Here is a 25,334-nt window from a genome sequence, read left to right on the forward strand (position 1 = left end):
CAAGAATTAGCAATTGCGCTGCAGTATAACAATGGCTGGTTAAGGCAAGTATAAATGTTTATTCTGCACAAGGTACGGACAAGTCCTGTGGTATCCATGCCTGGTTCATTTTAATGAACGTAAGCTTATCCACATTGGCCATGTGCCCAATTTGGAGACCCAGAAGTTGAAGGGGGCAGACCCGTCATTCAGTACATGTAGGCGTGTGCACACATACTGCTCCACCATGTTGGTGAAATGCTGCCTCCTGCTAAGACGTTCCATATCAGCTGGTGGTGCTGGTTGTTGTGGCGTGCTGACAAAGCTTTTCCACCTTTCGGCCATGCTAACAATCAGAACTATTGGGTATAAATAAAGTCTATAAGTATAAGGCCTATATAAGATGTATGGACATGAACCTAAAGAACAACCATTTTGTCTTATTTTAAAAGTGCAGGGTGAGTTCAGGATTTTAACTTAGAATTACTAACCTAAGATTATCTAACAATATGTACCAGGGTGTTTACCCAAGTCTGTTTTTGTGAAAAGGAAGTTTCCCAAGGTCTAATGAAAAGTATTTACCTAGATAAGACAATGTATTAGAAATGTGCTGAGTTTGGATGATTTTCAGTGAATAGAAAGACTCAAATTTTTCTTTGGGGTTTTTATATTAATCAATGTATGAGTGGATTTTGTGTATGTGTGCTTTATATATAAGAGTGTGGTTATAGTTTTAAGGTTAGAATTGAGATACAAACTCCTATGTCATTTTTTAGAATCTCTCCCAGAGTAAAGCACAAATTAATGATTTATTTCCTGAAGATTTCTTGAATGGAGAAATGTGGACACAGGTGATCATAAACAAACCCTGTCTTTTCCCCAGAACAATGACTTGAGTATGGTCATGTGTATCTTGTTTTAATTAGGTCTGGTCAAAAGCGAGGTGTTTGACTAAATACAAAAGTCATTGTCTATTTAAGATCTCCTCAAGGTTTTGTCTAAAACATTAGTTAAAGATTATTTCAAGTAAATGAATAAGAGAAATAAGTGAGTGCCTCGACTTTTATATGGAGTACTAGTGCCATCTAGTGTTAGGGTAACATAAAGGTTTACGGTGTATTTTCCCTAGAGGAGGTTCTATTAATTATAAAGTGAGGCCACTAGTTAATGATAAAACTTGGCCAAGCCCTTTCTAAGATAGGATAAAAAGATGGTATGGGCTGACAGAAAGAAACCATTTTCAGAGAACCCATCTTCAGGGGATCCATCTTCAAAAACCCATCTTCAAAGAAACCATCTTCAAAGAACCATTTCCAGAAAGACCATCATCAGAGGAACTATCATCAGGAAACCATCAAAAGGGAGAAGACCAGATCCAGCCCTGACCACCTTTTGAGTCATTGGAGGCAGCCATCTTAGAACCATTGAAACTGATTTCTGCTAGCTGACATTTTGGTATAGTATAACCTTACCTATATTTTATAGGATAATTAATTAATATTATACATATCTATATATTCAATTAACCATACCCTGTGTATAGTATCTATCTGTTTTGGAATAAGATTGGGGTGTACCTGCAGCATCATCCCGAAAATAAATCCAATACAGGGATATTGAAAATATACTGGTGAAAACACGGTATTATCTCCAAGGAATTGAATTCAGCTCTAGACCTGTATGGTTGATTTTATATATATATATATATATATATATATATATATATACAGTACAGACCAAAAGTTTGGACACACCTTCTCATTCAAAGAGTTTTCTTTATTTTCATGACTATGAAAATTGTAGATTCACACTGAAGGCATCAAAACTATGAATTAACACATGTGGAATTATATACATAACAAAAAAGTGGGAAACAACTGAAAATATGTCATATTTTAGGTTCTTTAAAGTAGCCACCTTTTGCTTTGATTACTGCTTTGCACACTCTTGGCATTCTCTTGATGAGCTTCAAAAGGCAGTCCCCTGAAATGGTTTTCACTTCACAGGTGTGCCCTGTCAGGTTTAATAAGTTTGATTTCTTGCCTTATAAATGGGGTTGGGACCATCAGTTGCGTTGTGGAGAAGTCAGGTGGATACACAGCTGATAGTCCTACTGAATAGACTGTTAGAATTTGTATTATGGCAAGAAAAAAGCAGCTAAGTAAAGAAAAACGAGTGGTTATCATTACTTTAAGAAATGAAGGTCAGCCAGTCTGAAAAATTGGGAAAACTTTGAAAGTGTCCCCAAGTGCAGTCACAAAAACCATCAAGCGCTACAAAGAAACTGTCTCACATGCGGACCGCCCCGGGAAAGGAAGACCAAGAGTCACCTCTGCTGCGGAGGATAAGTTCATCCGAGTCACCAGCCTCAGAAATCGCAGGTTAACAGCAGCTCAGATTAGATACCAGGTCAATGCCACACAGAGTTCTAGCAGCAGACACATCTCTAGAACAACTGTTAAGAGGAGACTGTGTGAATCAGGCCTTCATGGTAGAATATCTGCTAGGAAACCACTGATAAGGACAGGCAACAAGCAGAAGAGACTTGTTTGGGCTAAAGAACACAAGGAATGGACATTAGACCAGTGGAAATCTGTGCTTTGGTCTGATGAGTCCAAATTTGAGATCTTTGGCTCCAACCACCATGTCTTTGTGCGACGCAGAAAAGGTGAACGGATGGACTCTACATGCCTGGTTCCCACCGTGAAGCATGGAGAAGGAGGTGTGATGGTGTGGGGGTGCTTTGCTGGTGACACTGTTGCAGATTTATTCAAAATTGAAGGCAATCTGAACCAGCATGGCTACCACAGCATCTTGCAGCGGCATGCTATTCCATCAGGTTTGCGTTTAGTTGGACCTTCATTTATTTTTCAACAGGACAATGACCCCAAACACACCTCCAGGCTGTGTAAGGGCTATTTGACCATGAAGGGGAGTCATGGGGTGCTGCGCCAGATGACCTGTCCTCCACAGTCACCGGACCTGAACCCAATCGAGATGGTTTGGGGTGAGCTGGACCGCAGAGTGAAGGCAAAAGGGCCAACAAGTGCTAAGCATCTCTGGGAACTCCTTCAAGACTGTTGGAAGACCATTTCAGGTGACTACCTCTTGAAGCTCATCAAGAGAATACCAAGAGTGTGCAAAGCAGTAATCAAAGCAAAAAGTAGTTACTTTGAAGAACCTAGACTATGACATATTTTCAGTTGTTTCACACTTTTTTGTTATGTATATAATTCCACATGTGTTAATTCATAGTTTTGATGCCTTTAGTGTCAATCTACAATTTTCATAGTCATAAAAATAAAGAAAACTCTTTGAATGAGAAGGTGTGTCCAAACTTTTGGTCTGTACTGTGTATATATATATATATATATATATATATATCTGTATAGGTAAAAGATAAACCAGATTTGGGTTTAATCAGACATTTGTCGGCTGAGAGAAATCAAGTATTAAATTGATTTAAAATATAATTGAGGGGTATCATTATAATAAGGCAATTGTGTATATATATATTCTCAATTATTTTTGACTTTCTCACTATTTTGCATATCATTGATTGAATTTCAGTTGTCACCAATTGCACTAAAAATTGTATTAATAAATTACATACAGTACAGACCAAAAGTTTGGACACACCTTCTCATTCAAAGAGTTTTCTTTATTTTCATGACTATGAAAATTGTAGATTGACACTAAAGGCATCAAAACTATGAATTAACACATGTGGAATTATATACATAACAAAAAAGTGTGAAACAACTGAAAATATGTCATATTCTAGGTTCTTCAAAGTAGCCACCTTTTGCTTTGATTACTGCTTTGCACACTCTTGGCATTCTCTTGATGAGCTTCAAGAGGTAGTTACCTGGAATGGTTTTCACTTCACAGGAGTGCCCTGTCAGGTTTAATAAGTGGGATTTCTTGCCTTATAAATGACCTTCGTTACTTTAAGAAATGAAGGTCAGTCAGTCAGCCGAAAAATTGGGAAATTTTGACCATGAAGGAGAGTGATGGGGTGCTGCACCAGATGACCTGGCCTCCACAGTCACCGGACCTAAACCCAATCGAGATGGTTTGGGGTGAGCTGGACCGCAGAGTGAAGGCAAAAGGGCCAACAAGTGCTAAGCAACTCTGGGAACTCCTTCAAGACTGTTGGAAGACCATTTCAGGTGACTACCTCTTGAAGCTCATCAAGAGAATGCCAAGAGTGTGCAAAGCAGTAATCAAAGCAAAAGGTGGCTACTTTGACGAACCTAGAATATGACATATTTTCAGTTGTTTCACACTTGTTTGTTATTTATATAATTCCACATGTGTTAATTCATAGTTTTGATGCCTTCATAGTCATGAAAATAAAGAAAACTCTTTGAATGAGAAAGTGTGTCCAAACTTTTGGTCTGTACTGTATATATTTTGTCTGTAACTGGGTTTTGTCTTCAATTCAACGCAGATCACAAGCTTGTTTTAGCTTGATATTTATGATAATAAATTAGAATCTTCTTCATTACAGATTTTAATTTATTCACATAAATAATATAGACTGTCAATCGGAGACAGCATAAATATTCCGACATAACCCTGCCTTCTGAGGTGCTGGCGGTGCCTCAGCTGCGTTGGTAAACTCTTCCTCTGCCTTCGCCTTGTGCTTCCACTGTGCCCCCGCTGTCAGGTGGGAATGCCACTAGCAGCGCGTCTACCAGCGTGCGCTTGTACTCGCGCATCTTACGATCACGCTCCATTGATGGAATTAAGGACGGTACGTTGTCCTTGTAATGGGGATCCAGCAGCGTGGCCGCCCAGTAATCAGCACAAGTTAGAATGTGGGCAACTCGGCGGTCGTTGCGGAGACACTGCAGCATGTAATCGCTCATGTGTGGCAGGCTGCCCAGAGGCAACGAAAAGCTGTCCTCTGTGGAAAATGTATTGTCTGTGTCCTCTGTATCCCCCCAGCCACACACCAGTGATGGCCATGAGCTGGGTGCCACCCTGCTGTGGACATGGTTCCTCCTTCTCTATCTCCTCCTCCTCATCCTCCAGAACTGTGACCTGGCTGGACAATTGTGTACCTCGCGTGTGTGGGTGCAGGAACCCACCCTCTGAGCCACTTGTGGCGGCATAGAAGTGGGATAGTTACGCTGAGAACGGCGTTATCGGCACTGGCCATGTTGGTGGAGTACTCGAAACAGCGCAACAAGGAACACAGGTATCGCATGGAGGCCCAGTCATTGGTGGTGAAAAGGTGCTGTTCCGCAGAGCGACTCACCCGTGCGTGCTGCAGCTGAAACTCCACTATAAAATAATTACAAGAACTAACCATACCCCTTACAGAATACCTTGGGGTGTCTTCTTTCCAAAATGGGGTCACTTGTGGGGTATTTATACTGCCCTGGCATTTTAGGGGCCCTAAAGCGTGAGAAGAAGTCTGGAATATAAATGTCTAAAAAACGTTTACGCATTTGGATTCCGTGAGGGGTATGGTGAGTTCATGTGAGATTTTATTTTTTGTCACAAGTTAGTGGAATATGAGACTTTGTAACAAAAAACAAAAAACAAAAAAATCAATTTCCGCTAACTTGTGCCCAAAAAAATAAATATTCTATGAACTCGCCATGCCCCTCAAAAGTGATCTTTATAGCTCTGCAGCGATTTTACAGTGTTTTTGCAGTGATCAGAAAAAAAAAATTTGGTCACTGCGGTGCGGCGGAATGAACGCAAGTGTGCGCACAAGATCAGGCCTGATCGGGCGAACACTGCGTTTTTTGTAGAGCCTATAGAACATGTCCTATTCTTGTCCGCAATTGCATTTTCTATATAGTTCTGGCAATGTGCGGATCCGCAAAATGCGGAAATCACATTGCCGGTGTCCGTGTTTTGCAGATCCGCGGTGTCCGTGAATCCGCAAAACACATACGGACGTCTGAATAGAGCCTTACAGGGGGGTGATCAATGACAGGGGGAGTGATCAAGGAGTCTATATGGGGTGATCACCCCCCTGTCATTGATCACCCCCCTGTAAGGCTCCATTCAGACGTCCGTATATGTTTTGCGGATCCGTGGATCCGCAAAACACATACGGTCGTCTGAATGGAGCCTTACAGGGGGGTGATCAATGACATTGGGGTGATCAGTGAGTCTATATGGGGTGATCACCCACCTGTCATTGATCACCCCCCTGTAAGGCTCTATTCAGACGTCCGTATGTGTTTTGCGGACGTCTTGATGTTGCAAGGGTGCAACAATTGTGTATTTTGACCAAAAAAGGGTGTTTTATTAATATAAGAATATAACCCCTGTATATACAGGGTGTATCTCACACTCCCTGACCCACACAAGGCTGCAATTAAAGATTTGTGCTAAAAATAGGTATTTGATTAATAACTGAATATGACAGCAGTATATAACCCTGGAATTTCATTCTTCTTGATGCTGGAAGGCCAGAATAATTGTGTATTTTGGCAAAAAAGGGTGTTTTTAAAAACCCAGAAAATTATGGCTGTATTTCTAGCTTAAATTGCACACTGACTAATCCTGCAAATGAAAAAAACTAAAAGGGGCAGTAGACTAAGTAAAATAACGATTTATTAATATACAGGAGATAAAATAAGACCCCTACTGACATACAACGAGTAAGACGTGCCCTCTCAAACGGTAAAGGTGAGAGGGCCAGCACAGTGACAATACAAACAAAAAATACAAAAAATACCGCTGGGTAGATGGACAAGTAATACGCGGAAGGTACGGCGGGGGAAAGTATGGTGTATACTACCCAATAGCCCTAATGCCTCCCTACTTGTCCTATTACGCCCTAAAGCGTGTATCCAAAGGACGGGGTCCAAAAAACCCTGCAAGGGGTGGCCCAGACAGGAACACTGATCCTGGCAAAGAAGCCCTAGTAAGGCCCTAGCCGATTTGATAAGGCCCAGGAAACAAATATTCGCACTTTGGAGCAATATACTGGTAGATCAAAAATACAAAAAATAGAGACACTCCCCCACAGAAACCCACAAGGAAAAAATGGGGAAATACTCAAATGCACCAGATGTAGGATATTGCCAAAAAAAAGGGTGATATTTTTACAACCAGATTATTAGTGCAGTTTTTCAAGCTTGCATTTGAATGTCACAAAAGCTCAGATGCTGTGCTGGTGCACTGAGCTTTCATAAAATGGCCGCTGCCGCCCACCTAACTAACAGACGGATAAAAGTTATTTTTCTTCAGTCACTGGGCTCAGGACAGGATAAAAAGATTGTGCCCTGCACCCACAAAACACAATGTATGTAGATCGCTGAGTTAGATTCAGATTTTGAGCAAAGATTCTCTCCCTGAAGTCACCAGCAGCATCCTCTCCGTACACTAGTAAGAGCAGAGTGACGTGCAGCGCTACGTGACTCCAGCTTATATAGAGCCTGGGTCACATGCTGCTCTGTAGCCTTTCAAAAAGCGCCAAGAAAGTGCCAAACACTGAACCCGAACTTTTACTGAAATGTTCGGGTTCGGGTCATAAAATCCTAAAGTTCGGCTCAAAAAGACTCAAACAGTGGCCCAAACTGGCCCAGAATGCTTTCTCTGTTCTCTCTTGTCCAGCTTTCAGTGTCATCTCAGAGAGGGTGTTGTGGCAGGAGGTGTTGTGACACTCAAATGGACCAAGTTGTCCTCTGCCAGTGTACAAAACATCACTTTTTTTTCAAAATGAATGAGGCATAGATCCGTGAGGATTTTGATATTCCTCAGACTGAGTCCATGCAATAGATCTGCCCTTGATTATGGTGCCCCATCTTGCCACTGTGCTGTCTGCCTGTTTACCATCATGTTCTGTACCACATGGCTGCTGCTGCCGTCATGCTAATGTGCTGTCTGCTTACCTACCATCATATGTTTTACCGTATGTCCACTGCCGCCACTGTTTTACCTGCTATTCCCTGCCCACCTGTTTTCATTTTCTCTATTTCAAATATCATTACTGTTCCATGCTGTGCTGCTACTAGTGCCCTACTATTGTGGCCAAATGCCATGAATACCCTTCCTGTCCTGTATGACCCAGGAAGAAGTACAATAGCGACCTAAAAAGGTTAAAATAGACAAATCGCCAGGATCGGATGGCATACACCCCCGTATCCTAAGGGAATTAAGTAATTTCATAGCCAGACCCTTATTTCTGATATTTGCAGACTCTATACTGACAGGGAATGTCCCACAGGATTGGCGCATGGCAAATGTGGTGCCAATATTCAAATATGGTCCAAAAACAGAGCCTGGAAACTATAGGCCGGTAAGTTTAACATCTGTTGTGGGTAAACAGTTTGAGGGTTTTCTGAGAGATGCTATGTTAGAGCATCTCAACGGAAATAAGCAAATAACGCCATATCAGCATGGCTTCTTGAGGGATCGGTCATGTCAGACTAATTTAATCAGTTTCTATGAGGAGGTAAGTTCTAGACTTGACAGCGGCGAATCAATGGATGTCGTATATCTGGACTTCTCCAAAGCATCTGACACTGTACCACATAAAAGGTTAGTATATAAAATGAGAATGCTCAGACTGGGAGAAAACGTCTGTATGTGGGTAAGTAACTGGCTCAATGATAGAAAACAGAGGGTGGTTATTAACGGTACACACTCAGATTGGGTCACTGTCACTAGTGGAGTACCTCAGGGGTCAGTATTGGGCCTTATTCTCTTCTATATATTTATTAATGATCTTGTAGAAGGCTTGCATAGTAAAATATCAATTTTTGCAGATGACACTAAACTGTGTAAAGTAATTAACACTGAAGAGGAAAGTATACTGTATATATACTACAGAGGACTGTATACTACTAAAGAGGGATCTGGATAGATTGGAGGCTTGGGCAGATAAGTGGCAGATGAGGTTTAACACTGACAAATGTAAAGTTATGCACATGGGAAGGAATAATGCAAGTCACCCGTACATACTAAATGGTAAAACACTCGGTAACACTGACATGGAAAAGGATCTAGGAATTTTTATAAACAGCAAACTAAGCTGCAAAAACCAGTGTCAGGCAGCTGCTGCCAAGGCCAATAAGATAATGGGTTGCATCAAAAGGGGCATAGATGCCCGTGATGAGAACATAGTCCTACCACTTTACAAATCACTAGTCAGACCACACATGGAGGACTGTGTACAGTTCTGGGCTAATGTGGACAAGGCAGACATAGCAGAGCTGGAGAGGGTCCAGAGGAGGGCAACTAAAGTAATAACTGGAATGGGGCAACTACAGTACCCTGAAAGATTATCAGCATTAGGGTTATTCACTTTAGAAAAAAGACGACTGAGGGGAGATCTAATTACTATGTATAAATATATCAGGGGTCAGTACAGAGATCACTCCCATTATCTATTTATCCCCAGGACTGTGACTGTGACGAGGGGACATCCTCTGCGTCTGGAGGAAAGAAGGTTTGTACACAAACATAGAAGAGGATTCTTTACGGTAAGAGCAGTGAGACTATGGAACTCTCTGTCTGAGGAGGTGGTGATGGTGAGTACAATAAAGGAATTCAGGAGGGGCCTGGATGTATTTCTGGAGCGTAATAATATTACAGGCTATAGCTACTAGAGAGGGGTCGTTGATCCAAGGAGTTATTCTGATGCCTGATTGGAGTCGGGAAGGAATTTTTTTTTCCCCTAAAGTGGGGAAAATTGGCTTCTGCCTCACAGGATGACAGACAGGCCGAACTGGATGGACAAATGTCAATTTTTCCGTCTTATGTACTATATTACTATGTTACTATGTTTCCACATCCACAACATCCTAATTAAAAGGGAGAATTTTTCCAGGCTCGTTCATAACAAGCCAATCTTTCTTCAGACAATTATCACTTGTGTGTGTATAAATACAGGCAGGCATTCTGCCCCATTGAGGTATGATTTATGGAAGTTTGGTCCCAACAAGCCCCTGTCATTTTCCCATAACACAGTGGGACAATCTCCCAGTCCCAGGAGACTAGAGGTTATTATACTGTATACCAATTTTCAGGGCAAATGGAGCAACTTCATGAAGAATTGATCAGTATATTTTTTCAAAAATTCAACAAATTGGACACAAAACAAACTTTTGAACTCTTCACCTCCAGCCTGAAAAACAAAAACACACAAAAGCAACCAATGTACAACAGAGAAAACAATGTGTCACAGATTCAAAAGTTGTTGAGATCATGAATGTTTATTAGTTTTATATGCCCTGTGCATTGTCTGGTTGTAAAGGTTTTTACCCCTTCCCTTCCAGCCACAAAAAAAAAAAAAAAACACACACAAAAACAACCAGTATGTACAATAGATAAAACATTGAGGTACATTTCTCAAAACTGGCATACCCATATACCAGTTTTGATCTCCCTGCACTGGCGTGAGATGCTACTAATTTATCAAGCGGCAGATGCCTTTTAACAAATTAAGCACGCCTCAGTCCTTTCATGTTCCAGATACTGAAGTCTATGCCAGCTACAGGCTGGCAATAGACTGCAGCTATAACTTATGCCACTTAACCACGTGAAGCCTTGCTCTCTTCCCTAAGCCCCATCTCCTTTCTCAGCACTTTGGAATAGTGCTAAGAAGCTTAAAAGGTCTAATATTATGGTGCACGTCTTAGTAAGTATCCCTCAATATGTCACAGATGAAAACATTTCTGAGATCATTGAATTGTCTGCAAAGAAAGCTAAACAGGACATGTTGTGTGATCTGTAACTGAGACCTATAGATGTAGCAAGTGCCGTCTGAATATCACAACTAACATAGAACAGATGCTGTTGTGCCAAAGGCATGCTACAATAGTCACACTGAAAACAGTAATAAGGGCTTAGGGAGCCAGGCCAGTTCGTTTTACAAATGCTACATCTGTAGATATATCATTCTATAGGACAGTTGTAGAAAATATGTTTTTTGCCCATTTCCCTAAAATATGTCCTAATATCTTTATTCCTCAAGCTGTATATCACGGGGTTGATGAATGGTGTAAACACAGTGTACAACAGTGATAGGATTTTACTAATGAGCAATGTTTGCCCTCTTGTTGGAAAAACATAAACACTAAATATTGTCCAGTAGAAGATGGAGACCACAATAAGGTGGGAGCTGCAGGTGGAGAAGGCTTTCTGCCTTCCGATATTAGTGGGAATCTGTAAAATGGTGGAAATAACCTTTCCATAAGACACTATAATAATGCTGCTTGGGATGACAACTAAGGGAACGCTTAGCAAATAAACCTCTAACTTAACAATAAAGGTGTCCGAACAGGCATTTTCTAGGAGAGGAACATAATCGCAGAAGAAATGGTTGATAGTGCTCGGTTCACAAAACATTAACGTTGACATTGTTATAGTGTAAATCGATACCAGACAAAAGCCTAAAAGCCAGCAGATACTGGTCAGCTTCATGCAATATGGATTTGTCATGATAGAGAAATACTGAAGGGGGTTACAGATGGCCACATATCTGTCATAAGACATCACTGTGAGAAGGAAGCACTCAAATGCTTCAATTGCACCGAAAAAATAAAACTGAGTAAAGCAGCCTATAAAAGTAATGGTTCCTCCATTATTCAGCAGGATTTGAAGCATGTTGGGGACAATATTTGTGGGTAATAAGATGTCACTGATGGACAGTTGTGAAATGAAGAAGTACATTGGAGTGTGGAAGTTCTTGCTGGTGGACACGAGGATGATGATTAGGAGGTTCCCACATATTGTCCCACAGTAAACAACAAGGATAAGACAGAACAGTAACATTCTTAAAAGTTGACCACCTTGAAATCCTAAGATGAAAAATTCAATGGCCCCAGTCAGATTGTTCTCCTGCATTTAGAGAAAATACACATAGAATCAGATTCATGTTCAAGATGAGGCCATTAAACCTTGATTATACATATAATTTACTTAAAAAGGGTACCTCATGAAGACAAACCCTTTTTTATAAGGATAGCAGTGTGCAATCTGCTAAAAACTACAGGTTCCCTCACCCCGACAGTTCTCTGTAAAAGCTGGAGGAATCAGTGCTTAGCAGCCGCTGCAGTAGAGATATATCATAAAATGTTGGCCGTTCCAATATATGGCTGTCCAAGTAATGGATGGACGCACCAGGTAATATAGAGTGGCTGACATATTTGTTGATGCTCCATACTGCAATAAAAGGTTGGTTTCTAGTAAGTGACCCCCTCTTTAATGTTCATATGCACTAAGATATCAAGGATAATCTCCTTTACCCCTAGATACCCCCACAGTAGCACGTACCCAGACATCAGCTGAGGAAATCTAAGGTCCTACTTCAAAGCTTCTGAATATGCTTTTTAATAAGATCTTGATTAGAGATGAGCGAATCAAATCCCACAAAGTGGAATTCGATCCGAATTTCAGGATAAATTTGATTCGCCTCGAAGGCAAATTTCCTCGTGCTTTGTGTTAGCGTATCGATTTCATCTAAAACAGTTTAAAAAACAAAAAAATTCTTACTAACCTCCTCCATTTGCAATCGACGGGCCGCCAGCCTCCATCTTGATTGAATATCTCGGCCGAAATTCCATTCGTGATGACGTAATCTCGCGCCGCACAAGATTTCACTCCAGATTTTCAAGCAAGATGGAGGCGGCCGGCCAGTCGTGAGCAAATGGAGAAGGTAAGTTTGATTTCCTTTTTTTTTATGTTAATTACACACAGTTTTTGCACTCAGAAGCTGTGATGATGTATGAACCCGGCATCTGAGGGGTACAATGACTGGGGGCGGCGCTATTGCAGCTCCTTGTCATTGCACCCCCTACTTACAAAAAAAATGCATTTCGTGACAAAGTTATTAGTCACAAAGCAAATTTTCTTGTAAAATTCGGTGAATCAGCCGAATCAAATTTTTCATAAATTCGCTCATCTCTAATCTTGATGCGTACATCTTCCCAAGTATATTTCCTGGGATGACTGACTCAACAGTAGCTGTTCCTGGCAATTTGATCACGATAAAAGCCAATCATGGTGATCACTATAAAGTTAGAAAGCAACCTTCTGGTGTTGCCCTGCGTCTCTCAGGCTCATTCACTCTCCTGTCATTGGGGTGAGATAGAATTAAACTGATTGACACAGGCAGCGTGAAGAACCATGAAGAAAGTTACTGTTACAAGACTATGATGCCTTAGTTTGACTACTTTATGTTGAGCTTCTATATGTCAATGGTAAAGCTGTGAGGCAATGGGCATTCTCCTCTTTCCTAGCTCTCCAAATCAATGGACAAATGAAGAGTCTAGTGACCTTAAGGAGCAAAGCAATGTCATCATAAAAAAATTGATTCATTGACATTGGTAAAAAGGCAATAAGCTCATCTGTAGCGGATCTATCTGATATATCAGTGTCAGTATGTTTCTACATGTGACTGGTGGTGATCATATCAATCTGTACTTACATCTGGCATTTCCATCTTCCAACCCAAAGATTTTACTTTTAGTAGAAATGTTTTTTTCTCAGATTGGTCTCAGATCTTTGCTCAAAGAACCACTTGAACTTGTATGATTGTTGTGTTATATGGAAGCGTCCCCATCAATTACTTGTACATTTAATTATCAGACACATAAATCGTGAACCATGCCTGTGACTACCAATATATATATACACAGAATGTCTGCCATTTAACTCTAGAGAGATTTTCCCAGGCCTCTGCGGTCTATTCCTCCGAAGGACTGTAATAAATAATACGCTCCAAAGAAGCCAATTCTTTGGATTTTTTTTTTTTAATAATAAATAATAATACCATAATAATAATTACAAGCACATGGTATTACTCTACCAACAATAGGTATGGGCTGTTTTGAGGAATGAAAAGTTTCCCATGGATGAGTTTTTATTGATGGTCTAGAATGAGCAGAGGTCCTCTGCCATCAGACGAATAAAGCGGTTTCATAAATCTACCAGATCAAGTTCATTTTGACCCCAGACCAGATCCCAAAAGGGGTTGTACAGCCTATAACATTGATGACCTATCTTCCTGATAGGGCATCAATATCAGATCGGCGGGCATCCAGCACTCGTCACCCCCTCCGATCAGCTGTTTGATGAGGAGGCATCACTCAAGCGCCACTTCCTCTTCATTTACACTGCACTTTGTCTCAGAATGGTGGTGTAATACAAGTACTTGTTCCACGGCTCCACAGGAAATGAGATACAATGTAATGATGAGGAGGTGACGCTGACATGGAGCGCTGCCTCCTTGTCTCACAGCTGATTGGCAGTGGTGCTGGGTGTCAGACCCCCGCCAATCAGATATTGATCACCTATCTAGACCTCTTTAAATCAATTCAGACTCCAGACCAGACCCTAAAATTCATGAGACGCTGCGGACTGATGCAAAGGGTAGGCCATCAATGTTTGACTGTATACAAACTATATGTAAGGGTCCATTCACATGTCCGCAAGTGTTTTGCGGATACCAGCCGTGTGCGTTCCGCATTTTGCAAACTAAACATGGCCGGCCCTATGATAGAAATGCCTATTCTTATCTGCGATTGCAGACGATATTAGGACATGCTCTATCTTTTTTGCGGGGCCATGGAACAGAACTACGGATGCGGACAACACGCAGCTTTTACGTGGCCCCATTGAAATGAATAGGACTGCATCTGTTCCACAAAATTGCGGAACAGATACAGAACCACAAAAACGGACACGTGAATGGACCCTAATTCAAAATATTAACCCTTTCAGCCCCAGAGGTGTTTAGGTTTTTGCATTTTTGGGCCAATTTTTTGTGGGGCTTGTTTTTTGTGGGACAAGTTGTTCTTTCTAATGCCATCATTTAATATGATGTAGTGGATACAAAATTTACATGGGGTGAATTTGGAAAAAAAATTCCACAAAGGTTTTATGGGTTTTGTTTTAACGGTGTTCCTTATGTGGTAAAACTGACCTCTTACTTTCATTTTCCAGGTCAGTACGATTACAGCAATTACCCCATATGTATGTTTTCTATAACTGTTTTGTAGTTATGTGTACCGAACTATATGAGAGCTCATATTTTGACATGATCTGTACTTTTCATGGATACCATTTTGAGGTGTGTATGAGTTTTTAATTACTTTTTCTTCAATTTTTTTGTGGGAGATGAAGTGACCAAAAAACGGCGAATCGACCATTTAGATTTTTTTCTTTTCCAATTCGCTGATTGTCGCATGGACTAAATACTTTAATATTTTTATTGTATGCTTTTTTCATGTGGCGATGTCCATAATATATTTTCATTTTGGGGAAAGGGGGTGATTTGAATTTTTATATGCAGTGATGTCATTGCAGGTCCTTTTCCAGGTCCTGCTGAAAGAAAATAGAAGACACTGTGGCAGCACAATCAAGTGGAAGAGGTGAGTTGTTAGTTTTTTACCCCTAAATTGCTAAACTCTTTTGCATTCTGTCTTAAGAGTACTATTGTTTTCCGCTATAACCATGTTATAACGGAAAATAATAATATGACCCGAACACCCAACCTGAACCTAGACTTCAGTGAAAAAGTCCGGGTTCGGGTCCTGACACCCGAACTCGCAAAGTTCAGTCAGAACCCGAACTTTGCAGTTCGGGTTCGCTCATCCTTAGTTGTAAATAACTACAAGTGTGGTGTTAGACTCTGGGTCTTTCCACAAGAGGTCATAAAAGTGCTTCCCCTGCTGCCCTATAGAAAGGCTCTCAGAGGCTACTTTTTGGTAGTAAAACACCAAAAAAGTAATTATCATAAATATCTTGCATACAATTATTTGTATACCACCTAAGGCCTCTTTCACACTTGCGTTGTCCGGATCCAGCGTGTACTCCACTTGCCGGAATTACACGCCGGATCCGTAAAAACGCAAGTGTACTGAAAGCATTTGAAGACGGATCCGTCTTCAAAATGCTTTCAGTGTTACTATGGCACCCAGGACGCTATTAAAGTCCTGGTTGCCATAGTAGGAGCGGGGAGCGGTATACTTACAGTCCGCGCGGCTCCCGGGGCGCTCCAGAGTGACGTCAGAGCGCCCCATGCGCATGGATGACGTGCCATGTGATCACGTGATCCATGCGCTTGGGGCGCCCTGACGTCACTCTGGAGCGCCCCAGGAGCCGCATGGACGGTAAGTATGCTGCTCCCCGCTACACTTTAACATGGCTGCCAGGACTTTAGCGTCCCGGCAGCCATGGTAACCATTCAGAAAAAGCTAAACGTCGGATCCGAAAATGCGCCGAAACGACGTTTAGCTTAAGGCCGGATCCGGATCAATGCCTTTCAATGGGCATTAATTCAGGATCCGGCCTTGTGGCAAGTCTTTAGGATTTTTGGCCGGAGCAAAAAGCGTAGCATGCTGCGGTATTTTCTCCGGCCAAAAAAACTTCCATTCCGGAACTGAAAACATCCTGATGCATCCTGAACGGATTTCACTCCATTCAGAATGCATTAGGATAAAACTGATCAGGATTCTTCCGGCATAGAGCCCCGACGACGGAACTCTATGCCGGAAGAAAAGAACACAAGTGTGAAAGAGCCCTAAAATGCTCAAGAAGCTTCTACACAAATAATTATAATCAATAAGTTCATTTATTAGACATCCATTTACAGTACATCAATAAAAAGTACAAAAAAGCAGCAGTAATGGGAACACGGCAGTGTTACAAAAATTGTATAAAAACAGAGAGAGCTCCAGACCATAAGGGACTAGTTATCCCCCAAACAATTAAGCAGCATCAGATGAGTGGGGCTCATATGGCAAAGTGCACCCAGGGTATCAAAGACAATACACCGCAACCATGTATAGCGGTGTAGGCCTGCGTGCACCCCTACACAACTGGAAACTGCAAGGGGAGAAAAAAGTACACAACAAATCACATATCTTACTGACCCTAGTCTGAAGCAGCCGCCCGACGATCGTTTCGCTTCACGCTTCCTCTTGGGGCAACTTAAATTGTGTGCTCCATTGGGGAAACATGATGATAATGTCTTTAAAGTGTTGTGGAATATGTAAGAGCTGTATAAGTGAATAATAAAAAGATAAAATAAACTTTTAGACATGCCTCTATGATGGACTCAAAGACACTTACCCAGCTGTCAGACTTTGAGAGGTGGCACATCACTGGACTGAGAGAAGCAGGATGGCCCACCAACTAAGCAGAATCTACAGTCCCAGCTGCAACATCTGTGGGTAAATGTGCCGCCAGATACAATACAGTACATGTATGCCTCCAGGCCCTTATACATCTCATCTTGTATCCAGGCTGGACGTTTTCCAATAGGGTCAGAGAGCCTCATTTTAATTGTACAATTTTCTGCAACAAACTTCTGCATTCTCTCTAATATTGTAATCACATCCATCTTCATTGCATTCACATATAAAAAGTTTCATTTTATTCCAACAACTCCTTCTTGGTGCATATATTTTTTTTTCAATGAGTATATATCATTCTGTGAAAAAGTTTTAGTCAGATGAGACAAAAATGCTGCAAAGTAAGAATGCTTTTAAAAGTAGAAGTGTAAATAATTTATTTTTTATCCGTTAACAAAATGAACAGAGAATGAACAAATGTATAAATGGAAAAAAAATGTAGGGGACCCGGGACAGAGCCTTGAGGAACAGGGCATGATAAGACGGTATTGTATGAATGGGAAATACTGAAAGTTCAGTCGGCGAGGTACTAAGAGGGCCAGGTTAGTGTCGCGGACGGTGTACAGGAAATAAGGCAAAGCAACATGTATAAACGACTCGCTGGATCCGAAAACTAAGGAACCAAGGGAGACCCCTGCAGAAGACCTGGCACTTTCCCTGGCTGCTCAGCCTATGCAAAGATCCGAATGGTGGAGGTTTGCATATCCACGAACCTTGACTATAAAGCCCTGAGCACCCTACAATAGTGAGGGGACACGACCACCGGCTCCCTACACAAGATACGGAGGGAGTCAGGGTCACCTGGGATCCAGCAAACAGATATTAACAGATAAAGGTACACTTAGCTTTGAAGCAAACAGGAGGACAGATCAGCGTGCACACACACTCCAGGAAGTAGTATAAGCCGCTCAGAAAAGCCTTCTGGGGAAGAATTTAAAGGGAAGCAATAAGTCCAACACATAACAGCTGAGAGAGGCTGACGAGAGGAGGAGCTGAATACCACAACACAGAAACTCAAGGAGGAGGTTCTGAAAGGCCTCTGTCAGAGCTTCTCAGCTGTCTGGTTGTGACAGTACCCCTCCCTCTACGAGTGGACTCCGGACACTCAGAACCCACCTTCTCAGGATGGGACCTATGGAAAGCCCTGATGAGACGAGAGGCCTTAATGTCCGTCACTGGGACCCACATCCTCTCCTCAGGACCATAACCCTCCCACTGAACAAGGTACTGAAGAGAACCGCGGACAAGACGAGAATCCACAATCCTAGATACCTGAAATTCAAGATTCCCATCAACCATAATCGGAGGAGGAGGCAAAGGCGAGGGTACAATGGGTTGAACATAAGGTTTCAATAAGGACTTATGAAAAACATTATGGATCTTCCAAGTCTGAGGAAGATCAAGACGGTATGCAACAGGATTGATGACAGACAGGATTTTGTAAGGCCCAATAAACCTAGGACCCAACTTCCAGGAGGGAACCTTCAATTTGATATTCTTGGTAGACAACCACACCAGATCACCAACATTCAGGTCCGGACCAAGCACACGTCTCTTATCAGCCACACGCTTATATCTCTCACTCATGCTCTTTAGATTATCTTGAATCTTTTGCCAAATAGATGACAAAGACGAGGAGAATCTGTCCTCATCAGGTAAACCAGAAGACCCCTCTCCCGAGAAAGTCCCAAACTGTGGATGAAACCCATATGCACCAAAAAATGGTGACTTATCAGAGGACTCCTGACGACGGTTATTTAAAGCAAACTCAGCAAGGGACAAAAAAGAACACCAATCCTCTTGATTCTCCGCCACAAAACAACGCAGATATGTCTCCAGATTCTGATTGACGCGCTCTGTCTGGCCATTCGACTGCGGGTGGAAAGCAGAAGAGAATGACAACCGAACCCCCAAGCGAGAACAGAAAGCCTTCCAGAATCTGGAAACAAACTGCGTGCCCCTATCAGAGACTATGTCTGAAGGAATACCGTGCAATTTGACAATGTGATCAACAAATGCCTGCGCCAGCGTCTTAGCATTGGGCAAACCAGGAAAAGGGATGAAATGCACCATTTTGCTAAAACGGTCCACCACCACCAGAATCACAGTCTTCCCCGAGGAACGAGGCAGGTCCGTGATAAAGTCCATGGACAGATGTGTCCAAGGACGGGAAGGAATGGGTAAGGGAAGGAGAGGACCTGATGGCCGTGAATGAGGGACTTTGGCACGAGCGCAAGTCTCGCAGGCTGCCACAAAACCCTCAACCGACTTACGAAGCGCAGGCCACCAGAATCTCCGAGCGATGAGATCCAGTGTGGCTCTTACCCCCGGGTGCCCAGCAAGGACCGTATCGTGGTGTTCTTTAAAAATCTTGTGTCTTAAAGCGAGAGGCACAAACAACCTCCCAGGAGGACAAAGATCAGGAGCCTCTGACTGGGCTGCCTGCACCTCTGCCTCCAATTCAGGAAAAAGAGCAGAGACCACCACACCTTCAGCCAAAATGGGACCCGGGTCTTCAAAATTCCCGCCTCCCGGAAAACAACGTGACAGGGCATCTGCCTTCACATTCTTAACTCCAGGGCGGAACGTGACAACAAAATTAAACCTAGAAAAGAACAACGACCATCTGGCCTGTCTCGGGTTCAGACGCTTGGCTGACTCCAAGTAGGCCAGATTTTTATGGTCAGTAAATACGGTAATAGGGTGTCTGGCTCCCTCTAGCCAATGGCGCCATTCCTCAAAAGCCAACTTGATGGCCAACAATTCCCTATCTCCCACATCGTAATTTCTCTCTGCGGAGGAGAGTTTTCTTGAGAAAAAGGCACACGGTCGCCAATTGGCAGGAGAGGAACCCTGAGACAAGACCGCCCCCACACCCACCTCAGAAGCATCAACCTCAACTATGAAGGGTAACGAAACATCAGGTTGCACCAAGATGGGAGCGGAAGCAAAACTCTCCTTGATATCAGAAAAAGCCTTACGCGCCTCTACTGACCAAGAAGAAAAATCTACCCCCTTTCTGGTCATATCAGTGAGTGGTTTAACAATAGAAGAATAATTCAAAATGAACTTCCTGTAATAATTGGCAAAGCCCAAAAAACGCATCAGCGCCTTTTGATTCTCAGGAAGCTCCCACTCAAGCACAGCGCGGACCTTCTCGGGGTCCATGCGAAAACCAGAAGCGGAGAGAAGAAACCCCAGAAATTGAATTTCTGGAACCGCAAACACACATTTTTCCAGTTTTGCATATAATTTATTCTCCCGCAGGATGAGCAAGACCTGACGTAAATGTTCCTTATGAGTTTTGAAATCGGGAGAAAAAATCAAAATGTCATCCAAATACACCAATACAAATTTTCCCATCAAATGATAAAAAATGCTGTTCACGAAATGCTGAAAAACGGCTGGGGCATTCATCAAACCAAAAGGCATAACCAAATTCTCAAAATGGCCCTCAGGGGTATTGAAGGCCGTCTTCCATTCGTCCCCTTCTCTGACCCTGACCAGGTTGTATGCCCCTCTTAAATCTAATTTGGAAAAGACTTTAGCCCCAACAACCTGGTTAAATAGGTCCGGGATCAGAGGAAGCGGATAAGGGTCACGAATAGTGATACTGTTCAGCTCCCTGAAATCCAGACAAGGTCTTAAAGAACCATCTTTTTTCTTAACAAAGAAAAAACCAGCGGCAACAGGTGACTTTGAGGGTCGTATGTGTCCCTTTCTCAGACTCTCAGAGATATAAGCACGCATAGCGATCCTCTCAGGTTGGGAAAGATTGTATAAACGAGATTTAGGCAGCTTGGCGTCTGGGATGAGATTAATAGGGCAATCGTACTCCCTGTGCGGGGGCAAATCCTGAACTCCACTCTCAGAGAAGACATCCGAAAATTCAGAGAGAAAAGATGGTACAGTCTTAGTAGCAACCTCAGAAACAGATGTCGTGAGGCAATTCTCTCTGCAAAAGTCACTCCAACCATTTATTTGCCTCGCTTGCCAATCAATGGTGGGGTTATGTTTAGTGAGCCAGGGTAGCCCCAACACTAGAGGAGTCGGCAAACCGCTAAGGACGAAACATGACACATCCTCAACATGAGCATCACTCACAATTAAACGGATATTGTGAACTATGCCCTTTAATGATTTCTGAGAAAGTGGAGCGGAATCGATAGCAAACACAGGAATATCCTTTCTCAAAGCGCACACCTGGAAACCATGAGTTATCGCAAAGTGATTATCAATGAGATTGACCGCTGCTCCACTATCCACAAAAATCTCACAAAAAATGTTCTTGCTCTCTAGCGCCACCCTAGCCGGCAGGACAAAACGGGAACTACAAGCAAACGGAAAACCTTCAATCTCCGCCTCAACCCTGCCAATAGTAACAGACGGAACATTTTTCAAAGATTTTTTCCTCTTTGTTTCTTTATTATACCCAGAGAACTGCCTGAATCTCCTAGAGGGACAAATATTTGCCAAATGATTAATACCTCCACAACAAAAACAAACCCTCCCATGCGGGCTGAATCTTCTATTGTCAGAAGCAATCAACCCCAGCTGCATGGGCTCCTGCTCAGAAGGGGCTGACAGCGACTGAGACCCCTGCGCAGAGAATGGGACCGCTGCACAGTCCTGGGACCGAGTATGACAGGAAGGAGAGATCTCTCCTCTCTCTCTAAGACGCCTGTCAATACGAACGGCCTGAGACATAGCAGAGTCCAAAGAAATAGGCCTTTCATGAAAGGCGAATGCATCTTTCAATCCCTCTGAAAGACCATGGCAAAATTGACTTCGGAGTGCAGCATCATTCCAACCAGTATCAGCTGCCCATCTCCGAAATTCTGAGCAGTATATTTCTGCAGATTGTTTACCCTGGCATAATAGACGTAGTCTAGACTCAGCCAGAGCAATACGATCCGGATCATCATATATCTGACCCAGGGCTAAAAAGAATTCATCCACTGAACGGAGGGGCCGTGCCCCCTCCGGCAGCGAAAAGGCCCAGGACTGAGCGTTACCCCTGAGCAGCGATATAATGATCCCCACCCTCCGTTCCTCATCACCAGAAGAATGGGGAAGAAGGCGAAAATGGAGTTTGCAAGCCTCTCTAAAACGCACAAAATTCTCACTACCCCCGGAGAACGTATCCGGGAGCGAGATCTTAGGCTCAGAGCAAACTCCATGAACGCCAGCTGAACCGGTCACTTGAAGCTGAGAAAAAGTCCTGCGGAGATCAGCTACCTCCAATGAAAGACCCTGAAGGCGTTCAGCCAAAAGTGAAACCGGATCCATGCTTGAGACGGTTATGGCGGCTTATAATGTCGCGGACGGTGTACAGGAAATAAGGCAAAGCAACATGTATAAACGACTCGCTGGATCCGAAAACTAAGGAACCAAGGGAGACCCCTGCAGAAGACCTGGCACTTTCCCTGGCTGCTCAGCCTATGCAAAGATCCGAATGGTGGAGGTTTGCATATCCACGAACCTTGACTATAAAGCCCTGAGCACCCTACAATAGTGAGGGGACACAACCACCGGCTCCCTACACAAGATACGGAGGGAGTCAGGGTCACCTGGGATCCAGCAAACAGATATTAACAGATAAAGGTACACTTAGCTTTGAAGCAAACAGGAGGACAGATCAGCGTGCACACACACTCCAGGAAGTAGTATAAGCCGCTCAGAAAAGCCTTCTGGGGAAGAATTTAAAGGGAAGCAATAAGTCCAACACATAACAGCTGAGAGAGGCTGACGAGAGGAGGAGCTGAATACCACAACACAGAAACTCAAGGAGGAGGTTCTGAAAGGCCTCTGTCACAGCTGTCTGGTTGTGACAGTTAGGGTGTTTCATTTTGTAATGGAAAAAAATAAAATGTAAAAAATTTGCCTTTGCCCAGAGTCTCAGTGATGTAATAGATATATATGCTAAATTTCAAGAAGATTGGATAATATTTAGAGGTTGCACACTTTGTTCAGTTTTGTAAAAGCAGGCACAAATAAGATTTTTCTATGTTAATTACTTTTATTGGGAAAACTAGAGATCACAAACTTAAAATAATATTACAACTAGACACTAAGATTATTAGGTAGTATGATAGGCAAAACATGTGTTATATTAATCAACTTTGAACGATGCAATCCCTTCTTTTGTTAGCTCGGTGACGACTTTTGTGTGATGCTCGACGACCCTCAACAGGAATTGTTTTTGTTGTTCGTCCCTGACCGATTCGTTAAACTTTTTTATCAGAGCAATTCCTTTTTCTGCAGTATCATTGATCAGCTTAAGAGCCTTCGCATGGCTTCTTAGAGAATCACTGCAGTATTCTGTCACGTCGTAGATCCCAAACAATTCAAAGAACATCTTTGTTTTCTTAGTAACAAAATGGATCAGGTCTTTTCATTCAAAAGCTAGGTTTTTACCCTCTAATCGTTTAATTTCCTTTTTATTTGCAGGTTTGGTTTGTAAATTTTTTGTCATATTTCCCTTAACAGCCTGAGTAATATGTTTGTCCAAAAAAGCCAAGTTTGTTTCTGACAGATACCAAAGGTGTCTCTTAGCAACTGTGAGAGCACTTTTTTGAGGTCTGCATCTAGGTAAGTGCTCAGAAGCTATAGCATATCCAAAACATTCTTTGGAGACCATCGACATTTGCCTTGTGCAAAAAGTGAACATATATGAGACTGACAAAATGTGCAGCCCATTTCATTCCTTTTAATTCTCGTTGAGGAATATTCAACTGTTAAGTGAAGATGACAATTTTAAGTGCATACTGTATATTGCCTTTGCCATACACCTTGCTTGATGCAGAGCCCCTGGGATCCTGAAACTGAATTGTTTTTAGATTAACCTCCTAGGCACAGGAGTGAGAGTAGTAATAAAAGTGATCAATGTGTGCAACCCCTAAATTTTATCCAATCTTCTTGAAATTTGGCATATATATCTCTTACATTACTGAGACTCAGGGCGTAAGGTCATATGAAAATCACATATTTGGAAAAATGAAACAGCCTAGGCCAGGTCTCTGATGCCAAGGAAATGGGAGAGAGTATTCAACTGTGTCAAAAGCAGTGGAGAGGTCAAGAAGGAGAAGTATAGCATAATGCCATTTATCTTTGGAAGCCTGCAAATCATTGGCCACTTTGGTTAAGGCAGTTTCAGTGGAGAGATTGGGTTGGAATCCAGACTGTAGAGTATCAAAGAGTGATTTGGATAACAGGTGGGAGGACAGTTCAAAATTGCCATGTTGTTTCAGGAGTTTTGATGCGAATGAGAGTAGTGAAATGAGGAAATGGCTGGATAAAGATGATAGGTCAAGGAAGGGCTTCTTGAGTATGGGTGTAATAGGTGGCATGTTTAAAAAAGGAAAGGAAAATACTAGTAGTTAGTGATTGGTTGAATTGGTGGGTTAGGGCAGGGATAACTATAGGGGTGAGGTTAGAGATGAGGTGGGATGGGATTGGGTCAAGGACACAGGTGGTGTGGTATGATTTGGAGTTTAAAGTGGAAAGATTGTCCTCAGTTATGGTGGTAAATGTGGTTATGACTGAAGAGTACTGATCAGTTGTGTGGATGGGTGGAGGGGAATGTTGGTTGAAGCTTTCTCAGAGTATGTCAATTTTGTGTTTGAAATAGGAGGCAAAGACTTCAGATGAGATGAGTGGTGTGGGAGGGGGCACCAGGGGACAGAGTTGGGAGTTAAAAATATTGCACAATTGTTTGGGGTTGTAGGAAAGAGATGATATACTGTAAGAATATGAATTGTTTCTGTTTAGAAGAGGTGAGTGCAGACTTGCAGTTGAGAACAGCTTGTTTGTATGTGATGTGATGAAGTCTTTCTTGGAGTGAGTTTGTTACAGTGTCTCAGCTTGTCTCAGTTCTTTTGTCTGGTGAGTGTGCCAGAGTTTTCGACTGATTTGACGGGTTGTGGAGACAAGAGTTTGGAGGCAGTTGGGTTACTTAAGTCAATAGAGATTTTAAAACCCCCCATGATAATGGTGGGGATGTTGATGGAGAGGAAGTATAGAAGACAGGTATGCAAGTGTTAAGAACAGACAATAGCAGAGCCTGGTAGATGGTAAATGAAAGCGAATTGAGATTCGAGGGAGAGTATATGTGGAGGTTGAGAAAGAATGGAGATGGGTTGAAGGAGCCATTACCTAAGAGAAGGTGGCCAACAACACCACCATGCCTATCTGAACAGAGACTGTGGGTAATTTGGAGTTTTCCATAGGAGAGTGCAGCAG

At 42.4% G+C, this 25,334-nt stretch overlaps 1 protein-coding gene across 1 annotated transcript; it reads right to left on the reverse strand.

The window, feature by feature from the left end:
* Positions 1-10,851: 10,851 nt before the first annotated feature.
* On the reverse strand, positions 10,852-11,802 carry LOC122925458 (olfactory receptor 5G3-like). The gene has a single exon (XM_044276815.1). It carries the CDS (start codon positions 11,800-11,802, stop codon positions 10,852-10,854), a length of 951 nt encoding a protein of 316 aa, XP_044132750.1.
* Between the last annotated feature and the right edge of the window lie 13,532 nt (positions 11,803-25,334).

This window comes from Bufo gargarizans, chromosome 2 (assembly GCF_014858855.1).
Source record: "Bufo gargarizans isolate SCDJY-AF-19 chromosome 2, ASM1485885v1, whole genome shotgun sequence".
NCBI classification, from domain to species: domain Eukaryota; kingdom Metazoa; phylum Chordata; class Amphibia; order Anura; family Bufonidae; genus Bufo; species Bufo gargarizans.